Source organism: Liolophura sinensis, chromosome 6 (assembly GCF_032854445.1).
Source record: "Liolophura sinensis isolate JHLJ2023 chromosome 6, CUHK_Ljap_v2, whole genome shotgun sequence".
In the NCBI taxonomy this organism is placed as follows: domain Eukaryota; kingdom Metazoa; phylum Mollusca; class Polyplacophora; order Chitonida; family Chitonidae; genus Liolophura; species Liolophura sinensis.
Genome location: NC_088300.1, coordinates 47,633,194 through 47,646,630, shown reverse-complemented (window position 1 = coordinate 47,646,630; position 13,437 = coordinate 47,633,194). Strand labels below are relative to the sequence as shown.

Genomic DNA, 13,437 nt, shown 5'->3' with positions numbered 1-13,437 from the left:
CGATGGTCATGGGTTCCTCCCCAGGCTCTGCGCGGTTTCCTATTACCATAATGTATAAGTGAAATATTCTTGAGTACGGCGTAAAACACCAATCAAATACGTCGTGCTCAAGAATATTTCACTTACACGACGGCTGCCAGCATTATGGTGTGAGATTTTCCCTTATATACTGGCGGTCTTACAGTACTATGGGCATAGGAAATTAAAAGACCGAGCTTTGGCAAGTCACACTGGCGAACTTTCCCATGTGTGAAGTACATATGTACACATCATATTGGGGAAACTTTCCCATGTGTGAAGTACATATGAACACATCATATTGGGGAAACTTTCCCATGTGTGAAGTACATATGTACACATCATATTGGGGAAACTTTCCCATGTGTGACGTACATATGTACACATCATATTGGGGAAACTTTCCCATGTGTGACGTACATATGTACACATCATATTGGGGAAACTTTCCCATATGTGACGTATATATTTACACATCATATTGGGGAAACTTTCCCATGTGTGACGTACATATGTACACATCATATTGGGGAAACCACGTGTGAGGTATATATAGACACACCATATTGGAGGACCTTTTCTACGTGTGAGGTACATATAGACACATCATGTTGGGGGGACTTTCCCATGTGTGACGTACATATTTACACATCATATTGGGAGCACTTTCCCATGTGTGACGTAATGATCTCCACATCATATTGGGGGGGGGGGACTTTCCCACAAGGCCTGACAGGCACAGAGAATTCCCTGTCCAAAACCTGTTTTGAACTTGAGAGAATGTCAAGTGACGGAATACGTGTTCGATTATTTATTTATTTATTTGATTGCTGTTTTATACGACGGTGTTATAGATGTACACCTATTTGCATCATGTGCCATGCACATTTGCACAGAAACCAGGCCGTGCAAACCAATGATCACTCAGTAAATACGCATGTAATAATAACACCTATATTGGTAAGTATAGAGGCTATAGAATTCATTGTAAAACACATTAAAATGCCCATCCATGCAAATGTGAACAGATGTTTTTTTTTGTTTGTTTTTGTTTTTGATTATCGGGGATTCTCTACATTGAGCCAATGATGTGACGGGTGTAGACAGGGCAGTTGTGGTTAAGCCAGCATGTGTTTTGTGAGGCGTGAGGTGATCACTGATCATGTACGTTCTGACCAGCTGCTGTGGACACTGACCGTTATTCCAGTCAGTCCTGTGGTCACATGGCGGAATAAACTGCAGCTGTAAACTTACTTCACTTATTGGCGGGTCGGTGAGGACAAGTGCCTGAAACTGAAGAGCAAAACCCTTATACATTATAGAGACACTCGTGAAACACGGTGTTGAAAACAACGTGTTCGTTTTACCCGACATTTTCGGAAAACTTACCCAGAAACACTTTCCGTGTTGAGAGAATATACTTATTGGCGGACGTGTCCCGAGACTTGGGACAGCTCTATATGAGAAAACAATGTTTAATGGACAATCTAAATTGTTTGTTTTTTGTGTGTTTCTCTTGCTTTTTGTCCTCTTTCAAGGCATGGTTATACTGAAACTGGTGTCAGTTCCAAAACCCATCTACTCTACATATGGTGCCAAAATCGTCAATCTGTGGAAATATCATTCAACGAGAACTGCACCTAGATCTTCTGCCTTTGAGACAACATCCGTTCGGACATTTGACCCTGAGACAAGCCGCAATTCTCCCTCAGCTGGTGAACGAACTCCTGAAGAAGAAATTATATGGATTTCACCTAAAAATTTGACTTCTGACGCCAAGAACATATCCTATCGAGTGCACACTGAACAGACTTATAACGAAACATTCGTTAAAGCTCCCTCACGAGATTTTACCGACATTCTCGGAAAGGTATGTATATGTGACTGTATAATATTGTCCTTTATTTATTTAAACGATGAACAGCTGAATGATTCCAGTGCACCTTACCTGTGTAGACGTGAATCCTTAAAGGATACGATGAACAATTTTCCTTTGGGTTTCAGTTGTTGCCAAATCCTGTTTAATAAATCTAAGACCCGTTCCCACTTAAATGCGTTTTTATTACAAGCGATTAATTACATGTGGGTATAATATTGTCCTAAATTTTTTGGAAGGTTTACAAGATGAAATCTGGAAGCCTGTTGTTCTGTTGTTCGTTTTTCTAGAAAATTTCAAATCGCAGCTGTTTGAAATCTGAGAGCAATATTTTTGCGAATAATATCTTAAAGGGTTTCGAAGTTTGTTCTTCTAGGTCACTTAGTTTGGCGGGAGTATTAGATTTGGAGCAAAGCCTTTAAACATTTTCTTCTCAAGAAATAATGTATGAATCGGTCTGAAATTTGATATCCATGCAGAGCAAAATTTGGTTTATTGTTTATTCTTGAAACATTTTTAATCTAATATTAAGGTATGGAATTTACTTAATTTCATTGGCATGTAAACTGAAATTGGTGAGAGCAAAAAGTATTTAAATGACACCATGTATTTCAGCCTATAACTCATGTAACGCATATGGACCGTTGAGCAGATGTACAAGTGGTTCATCAAGAGAGGCGGCAATAAATGCAGAGTGAACGTACTGATTGCATGGCAATGTGCCGTTGTGGGCTGTAAAACTGCTATATCTTCTCATACAGTGACTTATTGTCGAATATATGTGATCAGTATCATAGCCACGACGCACAAACATTTAGTCAGTTTCAAGAAATGCACTAAAAACATGAGATAGGGTTCGTCGGGAGTTGTGTATGACGATGAGGTCGACTTCATGGACTTCAGCACTAGAGGCTAACTTCTAATGCATCTACCCTTTGTAGTCCATATACGGACAAATCAATGAACTGATAGAACAGCTTTTTAACGGCAGATGTTGGTTTTGTAACTTGCAAACAAAAGAAGATATTTCCTACATCTATAACTTTATTTTTTCAGTGTTGTTCTGTATTTTCTAGCACTCTTATAACATTTAAAACATATTCAGCTGAATTTCAATTATCACTGAAACCACCTGACGTTCTCCCATGGAGATGATTCATAAATCGGGCTACATGTGATGTTATGACGCCTTTCCTAATCCACCTCTCCTCTTTTTAAAGAGATACGGGATCGATTCTGATTGGGATTCTGTTTGAGAGATGGGCCATGCCTAAACTAAGCTGAATTTTACTTATCGTAGATTCGTTCAAGCGTGACTATACCTGCTCGGTTAACCCATGCCGAAAACCCCATCTCTATTGTCAGTAAACTGGAGTCGATTCTGTATTCCTTTAAACAACACCAGTAGGCGAAACAGAAAGACACCCTTACCAGTGTAGATTTTATTCTTTAATACGTTAGTCAGACCACTCGCCGGGCAATTTATCGGCTGTCAGAAGTTAATCAGCTGTAATTTAACCTCATATCTACTTTTAAGGCAAAAGGTTTGTACCAGCCGGTGTCTAGACCCCCCCCTCCCCTGGCCTATGCCCCCCCCCCCCCCCCAACCACCCACGCGTAAATTTGACCCAGATGTTATAGAAGTAAAATATTCAGCGTATAAAACACATCAAATAAATAAATACCAGTAAATTACAGGACAAGTTACTGTTTTTATTGCTTCACGTTCGTTTTCCACAAAGAATAAATAGGGATGCAAAAAGCAAAGCAAATAAATTACAGGATTTCCGACAAGTAACTGTTTTCATTGCTTTACGTTCATTTCCCACAATGAATAAATAGGGATGCAGAAAGCAAAGCAAATAAATTACAGGATTTTCAGCAAGTTATTGTTTTCATTGTTCTACAGTCATTTTCCACAAAAAATAAATAGGGATACAAAAAGCAAAGCCAGTAAATTATAGTATTTTTGACAAGTCACTATTGTAATTGCTTTACGGTAATTTTTCACAAACAATAAAAAGGGATGGAAAAAGCAAAGCCAATAAATTACAGGAATTTCGACAAGGTACTGCTCCATTTGTACATGAACGGAATGGTTTGATACAATTACAGTTGCAACTAATAACCGTTCCAGTAATAACGATCAAAGCAAAAGGTTTTTTGGCAATCTTTTGTCATAATGGGGCGATTATTTAGAACCAATTTGGACAGCTAGTTCATGATCCCGCAAGTACAAGTTTCGATATCATCATACTTCTGTCTTATTTATAAGATGCCTAGTTCATTTGTTGAATCTGCTCCAGGTGCTTAATTTATGTGTTGGGGTGAGGGGGGAAAGTTGGGAAGGGGCGCAAAATATCGACTATACGAGAATTATCGATATCGATAAATCACATATGGATATCGACCAATGTTGGAAAGGACCCTGTGTCCGATGTGACAGATGGTCACTGGATTGCTGTTCACTACTCCAGCCATTGGTAGGCAATGTGTGCATGGGGGACCTGCGTTCCTCACGGTTGACTAGATACGTTTATAGATGGAAACATTGCATATATGATTGATGTAATCCTTCACGAACGCTGTACATTACACTGTAAAGTTTAAAAGTATTTGTGTCGTAGCAACATTATGCATTTAGTTAGGATAAAACTCATTTGCAAAGAAAATGATAAATCCGAGCTCGAACTCCGTGTTCAAAAAATGAGACATCGATATCCACTACAACGCTTTCAACTCAAGAATTATGGTTAAATCTCTAAAGTTATTGATTTAATCATAATTTATTTTTCATATGATAATGCGATTGATCTGTAACAAAGTTTACACGTATGTACACTCTGATAAAACACTTGAGGTTACATGAGATCAATGTAGTATGGTCCTTCCATTCGTTCTATACTAATTAAAATCTATGGAAATATCTATATATACATGAAAAAACGCCTTTTGCAGCAGTAGTAATAGACTGGTCAACATCGTCGCTCTCATTTTACTGTCTATCAGAATCGCCACTAATAAGAGTGGCCAAAATCTCCAAAAGCGTCATTTTGCTGATTATAATCTAAGTATAATACGACAACACCAATCAAAATAAGACTTATAAATACGAATAGCTGTCCAGACAACAATCAGACAAATAAAATATGTTGTAAGCTTGAATGATAGCAAAGTCTAAGGGTCAGGTGAATAAACCTGAAGGCTGTACATGAGGATAGCCTAAATGTTGTACTATTTATTTACAGCCTCCTGTGGCCTTCCTCCCAAATTTCAAAAATCCCTGCTGGATTGAAAGGGCATCAGGGATCAGACATAGCATAATGGACGGAAACTTCAAAGGAGAGATCCGCTGCTTGCCTTATTTCTTCGTGGCCGGCTTCCCTAAGTGTGGTACCACGGATCTGTACCGCCGACTAGAGCTGCATCCCCAGATACAACCACCGTGTGCTAAAGAACCCCATTGGTGGAGCAGGCATAGATTTGCGAAAGGTAGGTAGTTATGGCATAACACATATCAAAGGAGCATATCAAAAACATAATAGTAAAATCTACATTTATCCGTCACCCCGATATATGACAAATAGGCTCGCTTTTTGAGCCCTGTTTTGTTAAAATGGTTGGAATAACGAACACAACTGTAACAAAACTGCTGACTGGGTGCTATGCCGGAGTCCCTGACAGCAATGTCGTGGTCCGAGATAGTTCCACCAAAAGACAGCTCACATGTAGCTGTTGTTTGGAAGCAAGCCTCTTTCCATTGGCTGATTATCAGTCATGTTTGCTTTTCTGGATTTACTTAAGAGAAATGCCATTGTGACAAATTCACTAATACGGGACATAACTCCACACACCCATACCAGGAACGTAAAAATAATACGAATATGAGCTATTTTGGTGACGTATAGGTGTATGGGGCACTTTTAAGGGAGTTTAACACTTGGGCCGAACACAGCTGTGAACTCACCTGCAGAGCGTCATATGGATCGTGTGGCGTCACAAGCAGATGGCTGGTAAGACACGACAGCTCTTCATATGGCAAAATGGAGCACATGGTGGCACCTACGAATTTAGGCACTGAACAACTCGCTTTATTAAACATAAAAAGCCATAAAACCAATGACATTCCTTTACAATGAAGGGCTGTCTTTCAGGAAAATATAATTTTAGAAATTTAATTCTCACCTGTGAGTTACTTCAGGCCGTTTGAAAAAGACTTGCACATCCCCATATTGCTGAAGCGGTGAAGGAAATCTATCCGCCTTCGGTTCTTAGCCGGCTAACATAGCTTCCACGGCTACAGAAGTTTTATGAAATGGGCTACAGGGAACAATCAAGGTGACCAGGACTGAACCAACCCATCATGTATCCCAGTTGTTCAAAGGCAAGAATTTTATCCAATAAGCCATGTACGACCTGCCTCCTGTTTCCCATAAGAATGGAATTTAACTGTACAGTATATAAGCCACCATACCAGGGAAAAATCATACCTGACTCGATACCCGTTCTCAAGTAAAGATATAAGTTATTGTTCTCAGAAAAAAAAATAATTGATTTAATAATGCACATTAAACATTTATAAGATGTTCGCTGAACAGGTGTTGATTTGATTTTTTTTAATTCAGTATAAACGTGAATAGATATTGAGTTTCTCTATTGTCTATGCCAGTATTTTCATCTAAATTTTATGTACGGTTTAATGTAATGATTTTTTTGGTACCCTGACTAAAATAATGACTAAATATGGTATATTACGGTACGGTACAAAATATTAATCAATTCTGAAGCTTGGACTTGAAAATAGGCTCATTTGTTTTCATTGTGGTTAAACACTCCTGGGATTGAGATAGACGTCTTTCTTAATCCCAGAACACGCATACTCAAGACTTTTTCACCTATACGAAGACTGTCCTTTTATGAGTGGGACCTATGGCAAGTTGCTGACAAACCTTCCCACATTTAACGCACATATATGCATACCATGTTAGTGGAAGACAAGTCGTCTTCTCCGAACGTTAAACGACACAAACGGCATCGACAACCGTTTATTGTCACTATATGCACGAACAACTAAAACGGGGGATTCCACAAATTCCCGGTCAACGACGGGCATTGAATCCATGCCTCGTGTTCTGATAGCGATGTAAGGACAACGCTTTATTGTCAGTATATGCACGAACAACTAAAACGGGGGATTCCACAAATTTCTGGTCCATGACGGGGACTGAATCCATGGCTCGTGTTGTGATAGCGATGTAAGGACAAGCGTTTTATATCCACTTGACCACAGGTTAATTGTATAAGAAAAAAATTATAATGTTAATACAGAAACACGTCGAGGCACATTCATCTTTTTATTTAGCATCAGTATTAGCCAATAGCACGAATACACACACTAGCCTATATTTGAGTGACATTGTTTACTTAGAGATGATTGTCTGTGACAATCAATTGCTTACTTTTTCTCGATCTTTACCTCGTGATTTAAGAAGTGGTGTACTGCTCCAAATGTGCCATTTGGCACAAAATAACCCTAAAACGTTTCTTCTCTTTGTCAGGGGGAAGCTTGCTGACTTATCTGAAATGTTTCCAGGTGGCTGCTGAGAGGATATCGGAGTCAAACAACTACACGACAGTTGTGAAGGAACCACGACATCAGATCACTAGTAGGTATAGCCAGTTGGAAAAACAAATAAACAGAAACAACTACACGACAGTGGCTAGTGTTTAACATTCTTCCATTACCGGTAGCTTGTGTTACAACAATTGGGAAATGTATCTGTACTCTGTATTAAGTAAATAAGTATTTATTTTTAACATTTCAGAGTATTAATAGGTGAATGCGTTATTCATGGCCATCTTGCTTTGGAATCAATTATGAACTTGGTTTTCGTATGTAGCACTAAACATTATACACAGCGCCTTCCCATACTCAATTTTCTTTTCTATTTGAAGTGGACTGCAGTGCTTCGACATTATGGGATCACAGCAACTGGCGCTACATACCACAAAACAACCTAACGTTTGATGAACCTACAGTGACTAATATTCACTCCATCCATCATTTACTGCCGAATGCGAAGATGATAGTCATCATGAGGAACCCTACAGACAGGTAAGTCTGCAAAGCTACCTGACAGCCTACATAATGTTCAGGCCCAGTTTACATAGAAGCTATTATCAGGAACCATAGACACAGGTTAATGCTCAGGCCTACTTTACACATACGTCATCATCAAGAACCCAACACACAGGTTAGTGTTCAGGCCCACTTTACACATACGTCATCATGAAGATTCGAACACACACGTTAGTGTTCAGGCTTACTTTACACATGCGTCATCATCAAGATTCCCCCACACACGTTAGTGTTCAGGCCCACTTTACACATACCTCATCCTCAAGAACCCAACACACACGTTAGTGTTCAGGCCCACTTTACACATACATTATCAAGAACCCAACACACAGATTAGTGTTCAGGCCCACTTTACAAGTACGTCATCATCAAGATTCCAACTCACAGGTTAGTGTTCAGGCCCACTTTACAAGTACGTCATCATCAAGATTCCAACTCAAAGGTTAGTGTTCAGGCCCACTTTACACATATGTCATCATCAAGAACCCAACACACAGATTAGTGTTCAGGCTCACTTTACATATAAGTCATTATCAAGGTTCCAACACACAGGTTAGTGTTCAGGCTCACTTTACATATAAGTCATTTTCAAGGTTCCAACACACAGGTTAGTGCTCAGGCCCATTCTACACATACGTCATCATCAAGAACCCAAAACACAGGTTAGCGTTTAGGCTCACTCTACACATACGTCATCATTAGTAACCCTACATACAAATAAGTGTTGAGGCCCACTTTACATAAAAACCATCATAAATAACGTAAACAACAGTTTACATAAAAGTCATCATCAGGAGCCCTACACTCGGGTGAGTGCACAGGCCCATTTCATATAAAAGTCATCATGAAGAACATTACACTCAAGTTAGTGTTCAGGTCCACTTTACATGGAGGTCATCATCAGGAACCCTACACACAACTTAGTGTTGAGGGCCACTTTTACATAGAAGTCATCACCAAGAACCCTAAACACAACTTAGTGTTGAAAGCATTTTACATGGAATTCATCATCAGAAACCCTACACACAACTTAGTGTTGAGAGCCACTTTACATGGAAGTCATTATCAAGAACCCTACACAAAACTTAGTGTTCTGGTCCACTTTACATAGAAGTCATCATGAAGAACCCTACAGACAACTTAGTGTTCAGGTCCACTTTACATAGAAGTGATCATCAGGAACCTACACACAGGTTTGTCTTCAGGACCACCTATGTGCAACGTACGTGTGTATGATGATATGCAGGTTTAAGTAAGTCTAAAAGAAAGCATTAGAACAGATATCATTGTACTTTGTCACGCACATGTACACTACCTTTCAATTGCTGGATTGGCTTTGAGGTGATCGATTTTCTCTGATTTATTACAGGTTGTATTCAGATTACCTGTATTTCCAAGCCGGACTCAGCGCAGAGAAGTTTCATGAAAAGGTTAATCAAAGTATAGCTTTGTTGAACACCTGCTTTAGGAAGAGAACCGAAAGGGCCTGTTTGTATGACTCCTCGATTACAAGGAAGCTAGAGGTAAAATAGTTATAATCACTACTGTAAATGATAAATTATAACTGCAAACCGGGTATCATTGTGTTACATGACAAAATAAATTGTCTAAAATATAGGTTAATGTGTTTTAAAATAAACCCTCCCGGAACATGTGAAAAGTAAATCATTTACAAAATATGTTGTAAAATATATTGTAGGAAAAGCAGGAACGTCGTCCCAGTAATAGCATTCTCATGTTAGGCATATGGCATTAGGCAGGTATCGGTTTATCTATCAATAAGTTTAGGTTAGAGGGCACCCTCGTTTGCTGCGACTTTCAGGCCGTTCACCAGTGAGATCACGTGTTCTATTCCTGCTCTCGTTGTTTAACGGCTACGTTTTTAAGTCAGGAGCTTTATCAGTTTGTGAAGGTGGGTGGTTTACTGTGGTCATGGTGGTTTCGTCCACCGATAAATCTGAGCTCCGTTATACAAGTGAAAAAATATCTTGAAAAAGGCGTTAAACACCAATAAAATAAACAAATACTTCAGGATTAATTCAAGACAATGCGGTAGTTTCAAACTACGACGTTACAGAGATATGTCCCTTTGTGATGATATGACGTTGTTGCTTTACGACATGGTAGGACCAATCTGCCACATGTATCATTGTGTGATATCTAGCATATAGAAAGCTTACTGGTTCCCAACATACATTAATATTCTGTCTTTTGTTTGATCTAAGCATAAATAACACCTTGTTAAAAGAAAGGCAAGTAGCCTTACTCTGTCATAAAGGGACAAGCCCATTTTTCACGGGAACGTTTTGACTCGATCTGTCGTCGTAATGATGTATATCGAAAAATATCATTCCGGTCAGTCGTGTGAATAACATGTATGTTTAATCTTCAGTAGCTTTATTTCCAGATACATGTTATTTTCACTATATACTTTTCATATATAAGCTGTTGAATAAATTAGATATTGAAAATGCCCTCATTGGTCAGCTAACATTGTCTATTGTTGTTTCATAAACGGTGGTTCAAATCTGGGTCGGATGTTGTATTATGTCGGCATAGTAATTCACAATGCAGCGTTTCCCAACAGAGATTTACAACCAAAATTTGCTTTATTTTTAAATCTCTATATCATTCAGCCAACAGGCAAACTTGCCAAAGTTTGCAATGAGCCAGTTTATTAAATGGTGTTGTTGTCCAAATTATTTAAATTTTAAGAAGCGCTAATCACATGTTATAACCTAGCTTGATAATTGAAGGCGGTGTTTTAGAATACTAATCTAAGAGTCTGTAACCATATCCTCTTTAAAATGGTCTTATAAACCATGCCTACATGTTGCTGTATACAGATCCAGAGGAGTTGTCCTCAATGATACATAAAAATCCTCCTTGCAGGCGCTAATCTGTGTGTTCTTTCGTGTTTTAGGTTCGGCTACATATAGGTGTATATTCCGTATATATTGAAGACTGGTTACAGCTGTACCCCCGTGACCAGTTCCTGTTTCTTCGGACAGAAGGCTATGGCGCCAATGTAACCGAGTCCATCGTCAGTATTTTCAAGTTCTTGGAACTCGGTATGTATTTGTTCCCAAATATCTCTGATCCAGACAGTCTATATTTTGAATTGTAACTTTCTATAAGTCGAGCTTACTATAGACTATTCCCTTGCAATCATAAGACGGAAGGCATACAAAGCTAAAGAAAAGGGTATAAATCACAACTGAAATAAACGATAAATCATAGCTAATTACAGTCTTGTTTATCTAAGGCGTAAAAGTCAAAATGCTGCCTTGGATATAATTTTTGTTACCTCTTATGTGAACTGGTGGCAACTTTTTTTGTGCACATGTACAGGGTTACCTCCCTTGGTGAAAAAAACTTAACGAGAGGAATCCACTGTGTACAGGTGTAAGCATTGTCTTTGTCAGCATGACATAAAATGTTTTGACTACCTCATAAATGTTATCCTAAGGCAAACGTGTCAAAATTTCAACCTCCAGAAGTAAAATTCAGCACAGCGATAATTATGGTTTCACTTTTTCAGGTCAGTAAGAAATGACTTTGTGGGATCGGTCCCGGTTCTTTTGCATATTACTTATACTTGCTTATTCATGTTTCCATTTTCCCTACCATGTAAGCATATGAACATGATACTAACTATATATCACTGCAAAACAGATATACCAGATGGTTCACAGCTACAGAGCATAGAAGAAAAACCAAATGCCAATACGCGATCCAAGAAGAACACGAATCTCGGCGAAATGCTACCAGAAACAAGGGCCTTGCTGGAGAAGTTTTACTCACCATGGAACAAAAGACTTACCAAACTTTTAAATGACAGTCGATTCTCGTGGAGTTGAGAGAAATGCAAGGCGTCCGTATAACTCGTTAGGATTGTTATGGTTTTGCGCTTCCTAGAAGTTTCAGGTATTGAAGCCATATTTGGAATGTACTTTGAAAGTGACGGTTAAAAATGCAATTGTCTTACAAATGAATGGGCGTTCGCAAAGATCTGTAATTTAGAAAGCGCCATCTCAGTTTATTGGAGGATTTGGTGTGGACTCAGTTCTCAGTATTTTACCAAAAGTTTTGGAACTGATTGTTCACATATCTAAAATATCAAATAGTTTCAAATTATCACTAGATTAGAAGCAATCACTTGTTAGAAACTGAGTTAAAATGTTTAACAAATCAACAAAAGCATGATTTGCAAAAATATCTATTAAAATGTACTTTTTACAAAGTTTTGAGGAAGTCAGCCAAACGTCAACTTGGTATATCTATATATCCATAAGCCTTTAGTTGGAGCAATTGAACTTTGATGAAGAACAGTCTTCCGCCAACATAGTGTGCATATATGTGCGTTACACGTGAGAAAGCTCAGTAACCTGCCATGCAAAGATAATATGTTTACCCCAGGAGCTCCGGTTTTCTCAACCCGTAAAACTGACAAACATCGTTTATAGAAGAAAAATACATATTTATAAGTATATGACGTTAAACAATAATTAAATGAATAAGATTATACATCTTATGCTTTGCCGTTCCAGTGTTTTTAATCTGCCATGAATTTGTCTACTGTCCACTATTGTTTTGAATGAAATAAATCAAATCAAAGTGCTGAGTGACGTCCTTGTTCGTTCGAGTTTTTCTTATTATTCTATTCCTATTATGTGCTATATTCAGATATATGTTTGTCTGCAAAATAAATACGTGTACAAGAGGAAAATAGCATTGCTTTCTACCACTGAAGCTTTGAGAGAAAACGTAAGAAAACGCCTGTCTATTGTTTAATTAAATGGTCTGTTTTCGATTAAGCCATGTCTTGTGCCGATTTCAAGGTAGGGTTTTTCCTTTTCACCGTTGCCAATTTTCATCACCTTCTGGACAGAGATAAAATCGAATCAAAAATGAAAACGCAGTGACCTATGACAAGCTCTTTTGATATTCATTTTCTAATTACACATCACTGCAAGACAGTTCTACAGTCATATATGTGCATATATACATGTCGAAGTATTCGGTAGCCATGTGTAAATAAAATTGTATTTTTTATGTATTGAAAATATTTCCACATATGTACAAAAAATGTATATACGTATAATAAAACTTCTGTATATGTAGAAATCTTTTGTGCACAGATAAGCAAAAGCAGTGAAAGCAAGACAATACATGAGAGTTTTCTTTTTATGTAGAATGCATGATAAGATTCATACTTTTTTTTGCACATATATGTGGAAATTCAATACATATAACAGAAACTTCCATAAACTACAAACAAACTTAAATTTTGATTTATAAATATTTGTAAATATAAACAAAATAACTGGACATATGTATACAACTCTTTATCACACATATTCAACTAAGAAATAAGTACCGAAACGTCTTTCCATGTATACAG

The 13,437-nt window shown here is 38.0% G+C and overlaps 1 protein-coding gene across 1 annotated transcript; it reads left to right on the top strand.

Moving 5' to 3' along the window:
• Positions 1 to 5,172: 5,172 nt before the first annotated feature.
• On the top strand, positions 5,173 to 11,922 carry LOC135467275 (carbohydrate sulfotransferase 15-like). The gene is made up of 6 exons (XM_064745042.1): positions 5,173 to 5,386; positions 7,453 to 7,560; positions 7,850 to 8,009; positions 9,403 to 9,556; positions 10,957 to 11,104; positions 11,709 to 11,922. The coding sequence occupies exons 1-6, from the start codon at positions 5,218 to 5,220 to the stop codon at positions 11,891 to 11,893; spliced, it is 924 nt and encodes a 307-aa protein (XP_064601112.1). The 5' UTR covers positions 5,173 to 5,217; the 3' UTR covers positions 11,894 to 11,922.
• Positions 11,923 to 13,437: the final 1,515 nt, after the last annotated feature.

Bases quoted from the DNA above. Each gene is read 5' to 3' on its own strand.
- LOC135467275 (XM_064745042.1), top strand. From the start codon at position 5,218: ATGGACGGAAACTTCAAAGGAGAGATCCGCTGCTTGCCTTATTTCTTC. The intron at 7,561-7,849 runs GTAGGTATAGCC...TTCTATTTGAAG, and splicing joins ACCACGACATCAGATCACTA to TGGACTGCAGTGCTTCGACA. The intron at 9,557-10,956 runs GTAAAATAGTTA...TTCGTGTTTTAG, and splicing joins CGATTACAAGGAAGCTAGAG to GTTCGGCTACATATAGGTGT.